General features: G+C 41.0%; 1 protein-coding gene across 1 annotated transcript in view; it reads right to left on the reverse strand.

The window, feature by feature from the left end:
- Window positions 1-19,736, reverse strand: part of TMEM170B (transmembrane protein 170B) — a 36,592-nt gene that overhangs the window by 14,975 nt on the left and 1,881 nt on the right. The window contains exon 2 of the mRNA XM_073332056.2: window positions 4,962-5,132. Coding sequence (XP_073188157.1) covers window positions 4,962-5,132 — 171 coding nt within the window. The remainder of the gene's footprint in view (window positions 1-4,961; window positions 5,133-19,736) is intronic.

Below are 19,736 nucleotides of genomic sequence, written 5' to 3' on the forward strand. Positions count from 1 at the left end.
AATAAAAGGTTGGTGGAATGGTACACATTTAGTATGGAAAATGTACATGCCACTTTATTACAGTTCAGTACTTAAAGATCACAAGGAAAAGAAACAGCCTATTCAGGCTCCAGAAAGTAGGGAGAACATATGGACACTATTTGACATTAATGAAGACAGGTTTAGTTGAAACATGAAAAGAGCCCTTTGTAGGGTCAATGTATCATGGGATGGTGTGCCAAAGTAAACAGAAGCAAGGAATATTAACTTTAAGGAAAAACACTACTTTGAACTGATTTTCAGGCTCAACATGTCTAATTATGTATCTAATTTGGCACCTTCTAAAACCAGAAAATCTTGTTTTCATACCAACCATAGTGCATGCTGCTATTCCAAATCACAAAGTACTGTGTTCAAAACAATACACTCCATGTAGGTATTACTGGGGTTGGTTAGGTTAAAAGGGATTTTTTTTATTCTCAGAAAAACTATTCTGTGCTGCCATCTACAGTATCTCACCAGAAATACCACGCTTATATTATTTCAACCACCTGGGACAAACTCTTTCCTAAATGTTTCTTGCCTATTCACTGTCAAAATCAAACAGATTCTTTAGACAGAGCCCTTCTTCCTGCATTTGAGAGCATTTCTGTTGGTGAATGCACCCCAAACTGAAATCCAGCTGCTTGGTTTTAACAAACAGCATTCCTAAAAAATGGTCTCAAATTCTAGTGTCTTAATAGTTGGGACAGAGATTGAAGAGCTCTTGAAAGGCTTGCAATATTTAGATGAAAAAAAGTCATTGCTGTTAAAAGTCTCTCAAACTACCAAAGTTTGAGAGGTTAATCTATTCTTGTCAAATTCAAATTAGGGTGTGTCCAGCATTTGCATTTTATAAACAGAGGAAAATTGGAATGGAGCCAAAAAACACACTGGTTGAAGTCTGCCAACATAATAAACAGAAAAGTAAGCAGCAAATAAGTAGGGGAGCAAAGAGAGAAAACAACATCTGAGGAATATATGTATCAAAAATTCCTGCATCTAGAACATTGTGGCAAGAAGAAAAGAGATATGCATGACATTGTCCAATGTTGTTTAATCAATATCTTACAGCTTCTTGTCTACAAACATTAAATTCCATTAGACAACTTGCATGCTCTGTCAACATTTAGTTGTAGTGCAGTTAACAAATATTCCTTCTCCTGGCACAGAGATTCTGGACTTCCTGCCAATTAGTGGGACAGGATTTCCCATTTGTCAAATTACAATTTCTTTATTTAAATAAGCTATTCTGCATTTCCCAAAAACACAACAGAAGCAGGAGATGTGAAATGTAAAATGGAAACTCAAGTTGGTCTTGTCACGTGGAAATAATTACTTTAAATTTAACCTAGCTGAAGTACAATACTAAACAGGAAAAGGATGGAATACCTCAATTCACATCACAATTTGCAATGCAGTAAACTATTAAGAAGGGGAAAAAAATCATTTCATGGCCATAGCTGATCTTAACAAGTTTACTACAGCCTGCTGTGCAGGTTAAGCAGCAGTGTTCTCTGCCACTTGCCAAAACAGACAATACCTGCTAATAAAATTATTTTGCTCCTCTAGTATCTTGATTAGCAGCTAGTGATGCAGTGTTCTAAGCCAGCCCTTGGAAATGATGCACTGAAAGATTGAGGAGTACAGCACATTCAAAAAACATGGCAATGTGCATTATTTACACAAAAACAAATTTTGCCTACTTGTTATAAAGTTTTTCCACAAGACAGAACTCTCAGACAAACAACTGGGTTGCTCCTCCTTTTATGCATAAAGGAAGTGAATCCGTTCCAATAAAAAAAACATAATGTCTTTAAATTCCAACCCCAGTACCATATCTCTCCAGCTTCAACTATCGCAGTACATTAAAAAACACCTTATGTAAGTGTGACCCACAGTAAGAGCCATCTAGATCATTCTAAAAAAAAAAAAAAAAGGCAATTCTGGATTGGGAAGTAAACTGCAATGAAAATACCCTTTAAGGCACGGATACCTAAAGGCTTGGAATAATTATGGTAACTAGTAACTTCCTGAATGGGGTGGCAGATATCTATCAGGAATCACTGCCAGTGTATGGACAGAGTGTGTACAGTTTATGTGACTTTATTCTTTTGCTTTTACTGGACAGCAAAGTTAGAGGGTCATCCTGAAACACCCCATTCTTGCCTGAGACAGGGAGTATCCTGGGGAAAGAGAATGTTTTAAAAGTAGGGCTGTGAAACGATTAAAAAATTAATTGCTATTGATCACAATTTTAATCGCACTGTTCAACAACAGAATACCAATTTAAATTTCTTATAAATATTTTTGGATGTTTTTCTACGTTTTCAAATATATTGATTTCAATTACAATGCAGAGTACAAAGTGTAGAGTGCTCACTTTAATATTTTTATTACAACTATTTGCACCGTAAAAAAGATAAACAGATAGTGCAATCTAAGTGTCGAAACATGATGGAGCATGCAAATGTTTAGCATATCTGGCACATAAATTCCTTGCAATGCCAGCTTCAAAAGTGCCATGTGAATGTCTTTTATCACTTTCAGGTGACATGGTAAATAAGAAGTGGGCAGCATTATCTGCTGTAAGTGTAAACAAACTTTAGCGATTGGCTAAACAAGTAGGACTGGGTGGACTTGTAGGCTCTAAAGTTTTACATTGTTTTGTTTTTGAGTGCAGTTATGTAAAAAAAAAAATTCTACATTTGTAAATTGCACTTTCACGATAAAGAGTTTGCACTACAGTACTTGTATGAGGTGAACTGAAAAATACTATTTCTTTTGTTTATCTTTTTTCAGTGCAAATAGTTAAAATTAATACGAAGTGAGCACTGTACACTTGGTATTCTCTGTTGTAATTGAAACCAATATATTTGAAAATGTAGAAAAACATCCAAACCTATTTATGATAAATTTAAAGTGCTATTATTAACAGGGCAATTAAATCTGGATTAATTGCAATTAATTTTTTTAATTGAGTTAATTTGTTTTGAGTTAATCTCTTGAGTTAACTGCAGTTAATTGACAGCCCTATTTAAAAGGCTTGTACTTTTACAGTTGTTCTTGTGAAGTGCAGGAAATGGCCCACCTTGATTATCACAACAAAAGGTTCTCCCTTCCTTCCCCCCACTCTCCTGCTGGTAATAGCTCACCTCTCCTGATCACTCTTGTTACAGTCTGTATGGTAATACCCATTGTTTCATGTTCTCTGTGTATATAAAATCTCCCCACTATATTTTCCACTGTATGCATCCGATGAAGTGAGCTGTAGCTCACGAAAGCTTATGCTCAAATAAATTTGTTAGTCTCTAAGGTGCCACAAGTACTTTTTTTCTTTTTAAGAACAAAACTGTTGCTGAAGCTGTTACAGAGTACCAGGGAATGTGATAAAGCCAGAAACATACTCTTTTTCTCTCACCTGATTTCCTGACCAATCCTTGGAGGGAGTGGAATGGGACAAAAAGGAATAGGGATGACATTTTGCCTATAGCTGAAGTAGGGAGTCAATGGCCTAGGTTTTATGGTCCCTACACCTTAACAAGAACCTTTAGACTTCAGTTTATCCAGTTTGCAAAGAGATCTAGATCTAACTTAGCTCATCCCACTGATGGTACTAATGACTCCTTGGTTGAAATTACTCCTGTAGTCTACTGTGGTTCTGTTCAACCAATTCACTTTAGTGTGGGAAAATTCCGTACATGGGCATTGTTTTAATGAATGAAATACAAGTTTCTACCCCTTTGCTTTTTTGGGCTTTACTCCAACTCTTAGGCTTTGTCTGCATGATAAGTCATCCATATAACTAAATCAGTTTAGAAACAGATTTAGTCAAGTTGGTGCAACCTCCTTGTGTAGACTCTTATTTTGCTTAGAGAACCTTTTTGATTTAGCTTAAGTTGGTGAGTAATTGGCTTAAGCTAAATGAATAATGCAGTCAAAACAAAATAGGAGGTTCACTTAAAAGGGGTTGCTCCAATTTAACTAAATCATTTCTGAACTGCTTTAGTTATATCCATGCAATTCTCACATAGACAAAACAAGGCCTTAGTTCCTCATTTGGGTCCAAGGATTGAGCGATGAGTGAGTGGAGAGGTTTTTTCTTTTGAAGAGAGGATTTCCCACATTGTCAGAAAAGTGCCCGTCTGTCTAGTCTGCATCTGATTGCTCAGAGGTCTAACTCCTTCAGGACAATTGTTTCCTGTCAGAGCATAAGTTGGTTCAAAGCGGGGATCCAAGACATTGAGGTTATTGGTGGCCTAACCACCAGGTAGTAGGACAAGACCAGCAGAGTCACTGTGGCAAGCCAAATACAGAGGAAACCATTGTGAGACTAAGGTTTTGTCTACACTACACAGCTTTTAGCGACAAGACCGTGACGCTAAAAGTCTGTCAGTGTAAATGCTGTCTGTCAGCACTTTTGCCAACAAAATACTTCCACTCCCCATGAGTGGGGTTTGTGTTGTTTACACTACCACTTGCTGCCACAAAACTTGTGTCTTTCGCGGGGGAAAAGGGGGGCTTTTTAAGCACCTGTGAACAACAAAAGTTGTGTCATTCAAGTGGCAGCGTAGACAAAGTCTAAGAATACATGATTTCCTTCCAATAACTAGAAACACTTATCACAGAACCCCAGGAGACTGGAGAGCTGTTGCTTCCAGTCTCAGTAAAGAAGAATGGAATTACACCCTTTCCAGAACAGAGGTCTCCCCTCGTTTTGCAAATATGAGGACACAGAGATTTGAAGAGTCCTCTGCTCCTCTGACAGTTCTGTACTGCCTTTATCTTCACACAGGAGAAGGAGCAACCAAGTTGACATTCTCATAGGAAAAACTACATGATTAAGGTAACAAATTTGTACGAACAGTTATCAGAATAGCTAAGAAATAACGTTCTTTTAAAAATAAGATGTAAAACTATATGTAAAAACAAAATAGACTTACTGGTTATCATTGCTCCAGATACAGAACCCAGAAATCCAATGCTGACCACAATGACAGAGATTAGTCTCCCCTGCCTATGCCTCTGCAGCATCACAAACATTAACACTCCCACAGCACCATGGACAAAGAGAGAGGAGAAGAGAGCCCATAGGAAAACCCAGTACCACATCTCTGAAAAGAAAGCAGTCAAATAAAAGTTAATATTCTGATGTATTATAAAGCAAGCCGTTTAGAAATACTGTATTTTATAATGACAGGTTTCAGAGGAACAGCCGTGTTAGTCTGTATTCGCAAAAAGAAAAGGAGTACTTTTCTATGATCAAAACCTTGATCTATGCAGGAAATAGCCCGACTTGATTATGTAAAGAGTTGTCACTTTGGATGGGCTAGCACCAGCAGGAGAGTGAATTTGTGTGGGGGGGTGGAGGGTGAGAAAACCTGGATTTGTGCTGGAAATGGCCCACCTGTTGATCACTTTAGATAAGCTATTACCAGCAGGACAGTGGGGTGGGAGGAGGTATTGTTTCATGATTTCTGTGTGTATATAAAGTCTGCTGCAGTTTCCACGGTAAACATCTGATGAAGTGAGCTGTAGCTCACGAAAGCTCATGCTCAAATAAATTGGTTAGTCTCTAAGGTGCCACAAGTACTCCTTTTCTTTTTGTGTATTTTATAAGACAAACATTGATTTCCGTCTTCAGAAGAAATCAATCTGAAAATAGCGGTATGTGCTCAAGACACTGTACCTATTAGGCCAAACATCTTAAAGAAACACCCCCAAGTATATCCAAAAATTCCAAGTAAAATTTGGGTCCACCTTCATCAGAAGAGCACCTCTGAAGCAACGTGTTTCCCTCAAGTTGTTTCTAAAACCAAATTTCATTGTACTTTCACGCTAATATATAGTATCTACTGTAGAACTATTCAACTATCACATGCAAACAAGCTTATCAAAAATATTTAACAAGGAAGCTTAAAAAGATGCAAAGATTAGTGATTTAAATGGGGAAAATAAGATGAAGGCTAGCACCTTAGCTAATCAAAAACTTAAATGAAGAGTTCTGACGAACAAATTCACCCCAAAGGAGCGGAATTTTTACTACAGTAGAACCTTGGAACCTCAGGAATGGAGGTTGGCCCGAACTTTGAAATGTTCCATAGCTCTGAAGCAAAAGTTTACGGACTTCAGCCATATGGCGGGGGGTGAGGGGGTTTGGGTTGGCAGCTGCAAAGGGGGTGTGGCGTGTCAGGGCTCCGGGTGGCTGTGGCTTCTGCCCTGGGGGAGAAGCAGGGCTCAGCACTTTAGACCTGTGAGGGGTGCTGGGGCTCAGGGCTTCAGCCCCACAGCTCCATTCCCAGCTTCCGCCCCACGGGGGGTGCTGGGGCTCAGGGCTCCCAACGGTTCCGCTTCCGGCTTCAGCTGGGGAGAGGGGTGCCAAGGCTCAGGGCTTTAGCTACAGAGGTAGCGCTGGGACTGGAACTGGTGCTCCCCTCATAGCTAAATCCCTGAGCCGCAGCGCCCCCTGTGGGGTTGAAGCCCCAACACCCTTTGTGAAGCTGAAACTGGGATCGGAGCCCCGGTGCTCCCAAGAGAAAGAAGCCCCCCGCCCCAGCTGCAACTACAAACCCCGTGGCTGAAGCCCTGAGCCTGGGTGCTAACGCTCTGAGGCAGTATAGTATTTGCTTTTTTGTTTTAGTCTGTGCTGCTGCCTGATTGAGGACTTCTGGTTCCACAGGATGTCCGGTTGACCGGTAAGTCCATAACTCTGGTGTTCATATCTCTGAGGTTCTACTGTACCTAAGTCAAAAACCTAATGTTTATAAAGAGTCAAATTACAAATGGTTTTTATATTTCTAGTTGCTTATTTACAATTAGTCAACAATGTCAGTCTAGTAATTTCTACTATTTCTTCAAAATATGCCGACATTATATTGTCACAGCTGGGTAACCACTAAAACTGAAGTTCTTAATGGTGTAATACATGTGCTTGAATACAAACAGGTTCCCCCTTTTAAATGTCAGATAAATGTTACTACTACTTTGAAAGTAAAGGAGCAGTAAGGATCATTGAAGGTATATGGGAATGAGAGAACTACTAAGAAATCAGAAAGGCCACTTAAGAATGCTCCCATTCACTCCAGTGCTACGTGCCTCAAACCCACAAATCTCCTGACTCTTTATGGGTGCTTATCCATCCCTTATTTGCATGCCAAAATCTCTAGCTTTCCCCTCAACTTCTAAAATGTAGTTATACATTAAAAACAAACAGTGAAAAGTTAGGGGTAGCATAAAGTATTTTTAAGAGACTGTCAAAAGATTGCCAAAGAACTAGATAACACTTATTGTAGTGAAAAAAAACAAACCAAAAATCAATTAAAATTGAATTGATTGTACTAATCATGAAAACGAATTGTAGCATATTCCCTGTGTGTACTGTGACAAACCTCTGTCCTTGCCTCCCGTGGGTCCCACGTTTCCTGGCGGATTTCGCTAGCCTCAGAGGCTCACTGTGACCCTCCACGTAACCCTTCTCTCTCTAGAGACAAGGGTCACAGTCTATTGAGCCATTTTCATCATAAGCCAGCGAGGGAGGTGAAGAGAAGTTATCCGTCCTTGCACAGTCTCTGTTGTCTCCCAGTCTCAGTGATTAATCAGGGGGCAAAGGGCGTGGGGGGGAGCCCATGCCCACCCTCTACTCCGGGCTCCAGCCCAGGGACCCTAATAGTATCAGCTATGGTAGCTGACCTTTTAGAAACATGACATGTACAATTCCCTGGGCTACTTCCCCCACAGCAGCCCTCATTTCCTTAAGCTCCACTTCACCCTTACCCCCGGGCCTCCTTCCTTGTGCCTGATATGGTGTGTACTACTCAGTCTCTCCAACAGCGCAACTTCCTCCCACAGCTCCTGACATGCACACCTACCTGACTAACTGGGAGGCTTTTAACTAGTTTCAGACAGCCCCTGATTGACTTCAGGTGTCCCAATCAACCTAGCATTCTCCCTGCCTTCTGGAAAGTTCTTAATTGGCCCCAGGTGTCTTAATTGACCTGGAGCAGCTGCCACTTCACTTATCCTGGTACGAGGGATTTGTATAGCCTGGAGCTAATATATCTATCTCCCGCTACTTTTCTATAGCCATCTGACCTTGCCCCGTCACAGTACTTTATATTAATTTCAATAAAAGTCTCAAGTGAATGTTTAAAGTATAACACAGAACAGTACATATGGCAGGAATCAGGAAACCTTCCTACAAAGTATGGATCCAGTGTCCCATGAAGTACACAGGCCCTGCTTATGACCCACTGTAAAATGTGCTCTCTCTTTAACTGAATCCATTCAAGGTTGCCTTTTTAGAGCCTTTTCTACATTGTAAAATATACCCATTGCTGATGGTGCAACCAGCTGAACCAGTGCTGAACACAGTTTATCTGCAAGCATAGCCAAAAACATAAGTCTACAGCTCTGTTTCAGAAAATGATTAGTCAATCCCCATTTCTATGCATTAAAACTGCTGCTGCAGTCTTAGCCTGATATTACTACATTATTTTACAATCAGAAAGTTATTTTCACAGTTATAAGGGCTGCCAACTTTTCCTTTTTCCAATTCCATGGTCAAAGAACTACAAAAGAAACAGGATTGGATAGTGAGAGGATTTATAATTAAGAGCCTAAGCACTAGATGATCAAGAAACATTCCCAGAAGGTTTTTCTCTTGAATTTTCAGTATGAAGAGACAAGCTATTTGAATGGTATCCGCGCTGCAGTCTCAGCCAGGATTGTGTACCATCATGATAGTGTATTAATATAATACTGATATAAATGACCCCACAGAATAAGGTGCAAGAGTTGATAGCATCCACTGTTTTGGAAGAAGAAACTGTTCTGCTCTTGGTAAGTGTGCACCCCATGTGCTCAGGTTTGGATTCTTTTGGGTACCAGTGCCTGCTGAGTCTATACATGCACCCCATGTGTGTCCTCATATCTCCCACCCAAGAGCATAAAGATCCAGGCAATCCTAACTACCTCTCAGTTCCTTCGCCAATATAGAATCCAGGTGTTAAAAGACTCTGCAGTAGCAGGGAAGGAGAACTGGTCATAAAATATATATATCTGGACAACATCTCGAAGAACCACAGTTACCATAAGGCCTGAGCGTGGAGATGGTCCAGGTGAATTCCCCCATACTAGACTGGAAACGTCTGTCATCTGTGCGTTGGATGGCAATAGTGGAAATAAGGGTAAACCCTGCATACTTCTGGAGGATCTGTCCACCAATTTAAATATGATGGGATTTGGGGGTTAGTGGGATCTGCACTCTCATGTCTAGATGTCTGTTGAGTGGATATATAGACTTCAGCCACTCTTGCAAGCATTGAAGGTGAAGTCTGGCACGCAGAGTTATGAAAGTGTGAGAGGCCACATGCCCTAGGAGGCTGAGGCAAACTACTGATGTCTGAGGTTGGGCTTGTAACTGATTGACCAGACTTACTATGCAGTTGAATCTCAGATGAGGCAGATAAGCCTTTGCTGTGGTGGAGTCCAGTAATGCCTCTATAAACTCTATTGTTTGGGAAGGAAGTAAAACCAACTTTTCCTTGTTGACTGACTCGGAGGGAAGCAAAACACTGGAGTACCCGAAAAGGGCAAAAGTCACATGCTGAGTAAATCTCTCCCAAATGAGCCAGGCTGTCTAGGTAAGGAAAAACTTGGGTAACTTGTTTTCTGAGGTATGCTGCCACTACCACCAGGCATTTGATAAATGTCTTTGGGGCAAGACCTGAATACCAATTCTGCAGATGCACAGAGGGAATTATGGAGAACACAGTGATCATTCTTAAGATGAACCTGTGGATGAAGATGTTCAGCTGTTGCAAGTCTGTAACTGAATGTCAAACCCCTTTCTTCTTAAGTATTCAAAAGTAAGGGGAATAAAACCTGTTTCCCCTGTAATCTCGAGGGACTTCAACTGCTCCAAGACTTAGGGCAAGTCTATACTACAAAATTAAGTTGACTTAAGTTATGTGGATGTACACCCACCACAGTAGTTAAATTGGTTTGGCATGTCCACACCAGATCCTTCTGTCAGTGGTATGCGTCCTCACCAGGAGCGTTTGTTTGCACCGATTTACCTTGAAGTGTGGGGCACTGACAGCTGGAACAGTCAACGTAGTGTCTATGCTAACACAACGTAGTCAGGTCAACGCAGACCTAAGCACTACGTTGCTTGTGGAGGCAGAGTTAAGTTGGTGTAGTGGGTGATTTACAGCAGTGGGAGCAATATTGTAGTGCAGACACATACGTTGACCTAACCGTAGTGTAGACCAGCCTTAGAAATTATTCTACTTCTTGTTGTAGTGTGCTCTAGTTAGAAAGGTCTCTGAATATGGATGGGGAAGGGATAAGTGGGGTGTGAAGAGTCTGGAATTGAATGAATGGAGTACCCCACCTCTGCAATCTCCTGTACCCATCAGTCCATAGTTATGAGATGAAAAACTGTTCTCAAATTGAAGGAGGTGGGGGAAGGGAAGAGAGAATTCTTTAAGAAGTTATGTGGCTCCTAACTGAGGAGTCAAATCTGCTTTTTGAAAATGATGCTGCATAAGCAGCTGAAGAAGAAGAGACCGATGGCCTTCTCCTCTGCAATCTGACTCTTTTTGGACGCTTCAGACAGTCTGTGATGCAAGAAGCCTGGTTGTCTGATAGTGCTGAGGCCTAATCTGCCTTCGCCTGAGTGCTGATGTATACATTTACAAAGACCTCAATGTTGCCCTAGAATCTTTTAAGGAGCATAGGGCTTTTCCAGTCTTGGGACTAAACAATACAACATCGCTCAAATGGTAGGCCTTCAATTGCCACCTGGACTTCTTTAGGTATTCCAGAAGATTATAACAAAGATCTCCTTGTGGCTATCAAGACAGCTATGGACTTTGCTGCCGTGTCTTATCCAGTGCAGCTTGAAGAAGAGTATACCACCAGCATTCCTTCAGATGCAGGAGATTACAATTCTCCCTAACTCTCCAGAGGAAGTTTATGTAAAAATTTATCAGCACTATTCCAATTTAAGTAATTGTATTTTACTAATAAAACATGGTAATTAGCAATCATTTGTAAAATGGCTGATGAGCAGTTTTTTAGTCCCAACAAGTCCAGCTTTTTTGGTTCCTTGACATGGGTGTGGTCTTCGATGGTCACTGTTGTTTTGCCTTTTCATGAGCCATTACCAGGCACAGGTTGAGTGTAAAATTGTTCAAACCCTGCCGATAGGAACAGATGTTTCCTCTCTAGGCACTCAGGTGTAGGTGCCAGAGATGCTGTTGTCTGACATAGTAAGTTGGCTATTGTGATGCTACCAGGTCTAGTGCCAACTCTTGCCAAGGTTGCAGGCATTAGCTAAGATCTAACAAACTGATAGCTGGAGACCAGACCAGTTCACTTATGTGTTAGTATTGCTCAAAATAGGTATTAGTTTTATAACAATGTATACACTCTACAGAATGTTGGCAAGTTGCTGCATGTGTTAATCTTATTTATAATGTCTGTATTACATAAGAAAATATGGAAGTTTTACTTTGTAACTTTGAAAATGTTCACTCTAAACTTGTGAGCACAGATGGGAAGAGCGTTTCCCACCTCATGCATCCACAAGGGCAATCAAAATCAGATAGGCCATCAAGGAACATCGTAATATAAAGGATTGTGATATGGCCATATCACACCTTGGAAGTGCTACATGCAAGGAAGCTCATCTTATGGACTTGGAGGCTGAATGAAAGAAATAAAACAAAGACACAGGAACATTTTCCATCTCCTTGTTGTTTGAACTCTCACAGGGCCAAGACTAATTGAAGCTGGAGACCCCAAGGTGTTACTCCTGGGTCTGCCCTGAAAGACATTCTGAATTGACAGATCACCACAACTCTGTCATTCTTAGCATTGAGATTGCAACTTATTTGTGTGTATAAGTTTGCTTGCTTTAAGCTGTAAATAACATTCCTTTTCCTAGGCTACATCTACACTGCAGCCAGGCTCTAAGTTCTGAGATCAATCCATTGGTGATCGATTTAGTGGGTCTAGTGAAGACCCGGCAAATCGACAGCAGATAGCTCTCCAGTCGATCCCTGTACTCTACCTCTGACAAGAAGAATAAGGTAAGTCGTAGGGAGAGTTTCTCCCGTCGACACCCTGCGGTGCAGACCTCGTGGTAACTCAACCTAAGGTACGTCGACTACAGCTATGTTATTCACGTAGCTGGAGTTGCGTAGTGTAGGTCGACTTACCGCGGTAGAGTAGACATAGCCCTAGTTAATAAATCTTTAAGTTACTTTATTACAGGATTGGCTATAGGTGTTGTCTCTGGTGTAAGATCTAGGGTACCCACCGATCTGGGGCAAGTGATTGGTCTCTTGGGTCTTGAAGCAACCTGAATACTTCGTGATTTTTGGTGTAAGTGAACATTTACCACTAAGTCCAGCTTGCCTGAGTGGCAATATAGACTAGAGTGGCCCAGGGAATGGTCTATGACTCCATGGTGAGACTGTTACAACGATCCAGGAGTTCACATTTGTCATTGGCTTGGTGAACTCTAATTATAGAGCATACCACCAGTTTGGGGTGACTGCCCTCTTTTTGAGAGTCTGCCCTGAGGTAGGCACTTATGGTCATAAGCCACTCCAGACAGTGTGACAGCTGGCTCAAGCATGTTCTCATTTATTGGCATCACAAGATGTCCTCGCGGAGTAATATGCAATTTGTCAAGGAATTTATGAGATTTTCCCTAGAAAGCTTCCACTGGACTCTTGTGTCTGCCATGCAACAGAACAGCTCTTGAAAGGTCTGCATCAGGCTGCATGTTAGTGAAAGTGGGAACCAAAGTCTGATCATGTGACAAAAAAGAGATGGGAGCAAAAATGTTGTTCTCCTCAGCCTATGGATCCTCTTCTTCAGAGTCTTGCTCCTGTGACTATTCAGTTGGAAGGACTGCTGATTGGGCCACCTGCAATGCTCCCCATACTTTGACGGACAGAGGCACCTCATTCTGGCTGAAACTGTAGATGCTGACTTCCTGGCTGGCTGTAAGACCCATGGTACCCAGTAGGGCCAAGGGTGCTGATATAGGTATGCCCTAGGAGGCTAGGGGATAGGTACCATGGAGTCATGTCCCTTTTAAGCTTCTAGGCCTAAGGTATGTGCTCTAGTCTCCCTTTTCTGAAAGACAGCGATCAAAATGGCCTAGGACTTTGGGGAATATGTTGGTGACATCTCCCTGCTGCTATCTGAGCCAGAGGAAGAGAAAGAATACTCTCTTCTCTCTCTAAAGTTGAAGTAGTGTTAGCTGGAGTGCCAGGTGCTTACTCTGAACCCTAACGGATAGCACTGATGGACTGAGCATGGTTCTAGGATAGTGGTCGGTACCACAAGTGGAATTTTTACCACGACCTATGAATCCAAGACTCATTTGAACTGTCACCATAGGATTTGATCTTGGGTCACTTCTCAACCAGAGAGACAGGAACCTGTCCTCTGGGAGGCAGGCTGTTGATGATCAGCATATATATATATATTATATATATATATGCTGAGTGTCCTCAGATCTACAATAGGACAAAAAACCTCTCTTCTTGAGAATGAAGAAACACCTTGAGTAGAAGACTTTTCCCTTCAATTCTGGTGGAACTTCTATTACGACTTCTAGATGAAGTAACAAGGCTACTTCTGTATGTAACAAGCTCTTATGGGAAGGGTCCTTGAAAATGGTTGGAGAAAGAGGGTCGGTATAGGTAAAGAATGGAATGGGGGAGCCATGACAGTGATCTCCCGTCCGTACGTGAAATGTCATTGTAGATGACATGCAGTGGAATAAGGTGAGGAAACTTCCAAAGGTGATGCTCTCTAGACTGCATCCAAAGTGGCTCCCAATGGTACCATCAAATTGGCTGACATGTTGTGGGAGGGGTGTATTGCTGAGGAAGGCTGGCATCCTCTGCTGTATCTTCCTGGCATGGTCACGTCTCAGTATGTTATTTAGGTTGCGTAGGATGGTAAGATAGTGCCTATTGTCTTGAATAGGGCTGAAGGCAATATGACTTGCAGTATGGTGGTGGGGTGTAAATCCACAAAGAGCAAAGGTTGAACTGAGTCCTTGAATGAGCGGACAGGTAGAGCTCTAAACTCATTGAACAGGCCTAAGCCCTCAAAAGGCAAGTCCTCAATCGTGGCCTGTGCTTCTCTAAAGGGCCAAAAGAAATCTGATGAGGTTCAATAAGGATAAGTGCAGGGTCCTGCACTTAGGATGGAAGAACCCAATGCACAGCTACAGACTAGGGACCGAATGGCTAGGCAGCAGTTCTGCGGAAAAGGACCTAGGGGTGACAGTGGACGAGAAGCTGGATATGAGCCAGCAGTGTGCCCTTGTTGCCAAGAAGGCCAATGGCATTTTGGGATGTATAAGTAGGGGCATAGCGAGCAGATCGAGGGACGTGATCATCCCCCTCTATTTGACATTGGTGAGGCCTCATCTGGAGTACTGTGTCCAGTTTTGGGCCCCACACTACAAGAAGGATGTGGATAAATTAGAGAGAGTCCAGCAAAGGGCAACAAAAATGATTAGGGGTCTGGAACACATGACTTATGAGGAGAGGCTGAGGGAACTGGGATTGTTTAGTCTGCAGAAGAGAAGAATGAGGGGGGATTTGATAGCTGCTTTCAACTACCTGAGAGGTAGTTCCAGAAAGGATGGTTCTAGACTATTCTCAGTGGTGGAAGAGGACAGGACAAGGAGTAATGGTCTCAAGCTGCAGTGGGGGAGGTTTAGGTTGGATATTAGGAAAAACTTTTTCACTAGGAGGGTGGTGAAACACTGGAATAAGTTGCCTAGGGAGGTGGTGGAATCTCCTTCCTTAGAAGTTTTTAAGGTCAGGCTTGACAAAGCCCTGGCTGGGATGATTTAATTGGGTATGGATCCTGCTTTTGAGCAGGGGGTTGGACTAGATGACCTCCTGAGGTCCCCTCCAACCCTGATATTCTATGATTCTATGCCTGAAGCCAAGAGACTTGGTACATTGTCACCATAGTGGCCACAGACCAGGCTGCAGTGTCTGAGGCATCCATTGCTGCCTGTAGGGTTGTCTTGGCCACTAATTTGACTACCTTAACTAAGTCTTTAAAGTTTCCTCTCTGCTGTCATGCTGGAGCTTTGTGACAAAGGAAGTCACCCTGTCCCGTGTTAGAAAGTCATAACTGAGCAGTAAGGCTTTAACAGTTAGCCACACGCAACTATAAGAAAGCGGACTGTATGACTTTGTCCCCAAAAGATCAAAGCCTTTTGTGGTTCTTGTCCTTGGGGACACACTTACTCAATTTTGACTTTTCTTGTACTTCAGACACAATTAAGGAGCCCAGATTGGGGTGACCAAAGAAGTACTCAAATCCTGTGAGAGGTACCTGTTACCTCTCCTCAGTTTGTTTTGCAGCAGGCATTATGGCAGCTGGTATCTGCCACAGGGCCTTGGCCAGGTCAAGCAGTCCCTCACTAACAGGAAAGGCATCCTACTTGGACTCGAAATTAACAAGATTTAAAACAGCTTGAAGAATATGCTGTTTTGAAAGGCTTTGAAAACAGACTCCGGATAAAACTTTCAAACTTGAGCATCTAAAGTTACACATCTAAGTAACTGGTCTGATTTTCCACAGATGCTGAGTGCTCACAGCAAGTTCAGTATACAGTATCTCAGGGGGGTGGAAGATGTATTTAGCTGCCTATGTTTTAGGTATCCAAGTTCAAAAATTTTGATTTGGCTGGTTTGCCTGTAGTTGACTGGTTGGTCATATTCGTTCAAGATCAAATATAGTAATGGAAGTTTAGGAAAAAACACAAAGATACTGCCAATTGAAATCCAGTCAGGTTTTTGTTTGTTTAAAATAGACAGGCTGGGGGAAAGTGGGGGGGGGGGGGGGAGAACAAGGAAAGGTCTATAATCACTAGAAAGAACACTTCTCTCAGAGACGTAGAATTGAAACCAGGAGTCCCAAATCTCAGTATTCCTGTTGTCAGCAAATATTTGTGAAACCCACTGGCAAAATGTCTTTCATCCCTCTCTAGTGCCTGATCCACCTATTCAGCCTGCTACAGCTACCAGTTTGTTAGCTCAAGTGGTCTGTGCTTGGGATGAAAAGATCCAAACCGCACTGATGACTCAATTTGGGTTCAATATAGCTCCCTGTGATTAAAAAAAAAAAAACCAACCTCTTTAAAATTTAAACATTACATAAAAAAGAACTACATTGAAAAATGCAAAGGCTGCAAAATCCAACACCCAAAAGTTAGGAAATACCAGGAGGTTGCTAATGAAATCCCCTTGTTCTTATGAATTATGACAGTCTTATTATACAATCACATACATTTTTTTCCACAAGACCACTGCCTCATTCAGTGCACAGCATAGATGGGGCTCTGGAAATAGCTTAGGGTTGGGTAATGAATGAGGCTGTCATCTGTAGAATCCCTACCTCATTTGTTGCAGAAGTTAGATGGTATGGAATGAATAAAGCAGGGGTTGCAGGAAGAGGAAAGCAAAGTCTTATGCTTAAGGAAGCTGAAAGCCACCCTAGAGAATTAGATTCTATCCCTGCCACTGCCACAGAGATTCTATGTGATGTTAGTGAAGTCACTTAAACCAAAATGTTCTCAGTTGGCCTCTAGCTGTGTTTTTCTTTTTCTGGGTGCCCATGAGACACCTGGGACCAGATCTGCACAAGTGTGAGCACTCACAACTATAACTGAAGTCAACTGGAACTGTGCTTTGAACAAATAATATGTTATAAAAATGGCTATAAAATGCTAAGTTTTCTGGGGGAAACACAGGTCCTAGGTGTCTCAAACTGGGCACCCAAAATTAGTGGATACTCGACAATTTTGGCCTTCATCTTTCTATGCCCTTAGTAGAATTGATATACCACCGCCTAGTCACACAAGTGTGTTGTGCAGATAAATTCATTAATGTTTGTGAAGCACTCAGATACTACAACAGCTAATTAGAAAATACCCAGGATAAAATTCTTAATTTTGTATTCAGTCCAGGGTTTGAATAGGGTGCAGTAAATAAACCCAAGGCCATACACCAGATGAATATTAAAGACTACTCACTCGCTGAATGAGGCAAGGCTTCTGCAGGAAAACTAGTATTCAATCATAATGCATATGCTCAAGAGGGCCAAACTCTGGTTGCACAGGCAAACTGAAGCCTGGCATTTCGTAGAAGTGCTTCACTTTGCAATTTTAACATAGTGGCTTTTTTTCCTTTCTTTTTTATATAATTGTAGGATAAGTTATTGCCAGAAGAATAATACTGTTGCTCCACAATGTTGTATTAAGGCAGATAAAAATTCCTCAAAGACAATATAATGTCTAAAAAAAGAGGAGCCTGGAACATAAGCCATACTAGATTATTATTATTTTAAACAACTGACAGGGCAAAATTTTTGCTCAGTTAGCTGGGCTCTTCGAAGTGCCCAACAGGTTTTGAAGTGAAGGTGGTTTTCTATTTTCTGCACAAGGCTAATAAACTTTAGGCCTGATTTTCAGCGAAGCCAAGTAACACCAGCTCTCAAAAGTCAAGAATTCAAAGTGCTCAATGATTCTAAAAATCATGCATTTTTAAAAGGAAACAGAATGTCCATAGTAAACTGTGGAGACTAAAGTTGAGATTAACATAACATACTCCGACTTTAGAAGGTGTAATCACTCACTCTCCAGCAAGAATTTTTCAAATTCCCTCTCTAAGCAGGGATGTAGAGAAAGAGAATGAGGTATAGTGCAGGGATGGGGAAAACAAAACTAACGCAGGTGCATGAAGCTTAAATCCTTGGAATATGCAACAACAGGAAAACATGCAGAAAAGATATACAACAGTTACATGGGGTAGTGGAAATAAATGCTGCAGTTTCCTTGACTAAAGAGGTAATCTTTAAACATAATACATTTTAATGTAGCCTAAAAGTTCAGTCAAACTGTTCAGCAAACCTTCACTTTGTTTATATAAACTTTGCAGTCTTATATAAACATAACCATTACAAGGTCAATCTGTTCATCTAACTAAGATAGGCCTCTGAGGACAAAACCAGTTTGATTCCTGAAGTCAATACGTAAGGGTCTTCTTGAATGCATTCTTAGGGCGAGATTTCTTTGTAGATACCTTTAAAATGTCTTTCCTCACTCCATCCAAGAAGTCTCCTCTTACACACTGTACATGTCAAAGGTAGAATGAAATGCTTTACACTCAGTTGAGTTAAAAAATTCTCATAAATGCAGCAGGAGAACAAGTGAAGTAATGGTCAGCAAGCAAACCACTCATTCATGTATCCACCTTTCTCTCTGTATGGAGAGTCACTGTACCCAACTCTAAAGCAATTTATTCTACCTCTGTCAAATATTTTGAGGGAAGGTTTGTTTGATATATATATAATTTATTTATTTTACAATAAAATCACAGTTTATAGGTCTCACTAACATTAGCTGCTGAGTACGATTTAAAATAAAATAAAAACAACATTTAAGTCCCTAAATGCATATCCACGCAAGTCACAGTTTATATAAAGAGTGAAACACAAAATTCCTCAAAACTATTCAATATTATGCTACGAAAGTCACTCACTGTCAGCAATAGGTGTCAGCAACAGAGAAAGCAGAACATGTTTTAACTGCAATTGTAAATTAAGTACTAAGTGTATTCCACACACCTTTAGAAACTGCCAGATCCAATACTGACACCAATTGGTAGAATATACAGGTTTTAATTTTTTACTATTCATTAAAGTAAAAAGAGTGCCAGCTCTAAAAATAAATTACACAGCCTTTCACTAAATTCCATATAAGCATAAATGATGACCCTCATTACTTACTACTCAGCAATTAACTCAGATTCACAAAGACTAAGTGGATACAGTAAAACCGAACACAAACTTGGGGAAGACTATCAACTTGATCCTGCATCACTTACATTTGGTTATATACTCGGGGGGGTTTAGTATCTAGTCTTCAAAGTTAGAAACTATATGCTATGGTGGTGCTGTATAGCTATTTAGCTTTCTTCCAAATCCCCTCCAGACTTGATGCACACTGGGCATCAAGTGGACACTGGGCCCAACAGCAACAAACTGAGGGAAAGCATGGTTTCAAGGAGGACTGGAGGAAAAAAACCACATGATAAACAGCAACCCTTCTACAACCTTTGTATGCTGAATGATTAATACAGAAATCTACTTTGTCAGGTAAGAAAAACTCCCCTAGGACTAATGATGAAACTTTAAGAGGAAATATGCCACAGAAGCATCTATCACACTCTGGCATCCTTTTCCCTTAAAGGCGGCTTGGAATCCAGGATTTAAATTTTAATAAAACATAGTTAACTTTCCAATAGTTATGTTTGCATATATTCAGTGTATTTTTATTATTACTACTACTACATGTATTCAGGCTTCCAAGGCTTGAAAAGTTTACTTTATGTCCAGTACTCTAAGGAAAAAAACCTACTAGTCAAGTTGAAAATCCTGTTACCCTTCCCTCCAAAGTCATGCCCCCTATGATTTATAGAGAGAAGAGAAATATATTTTATACTTTGTTTTATTGTCAATGTTTCAATTTGCTGCATTGAAAAAATTTAAGTCTGTCTCTTGCTTCTATTATGACTTCTTTCTACTTCCTCACTTTATTCAACTTTCTTATTTTCCTACAATACATTATGGTGTATTGCCAAAAGCAAGTGGATTTTTCAAGC

The sequence above is a fragment of the Lepidochelys kempii genome, chromosome 2, assembly GCF_965140285.1.
Source record: "Lepidochelys kempii isolate rLepKem1 chromosome 2, rLepKem1.hap1, whole genome shotgun sequence".
Taxonomy (NCBI): domain Eukaryota; kingdom Metazoa; phylum Chordata; order Testudines; family Cheloniidae; genus Lepidochelys; species Lepidochelys kempii.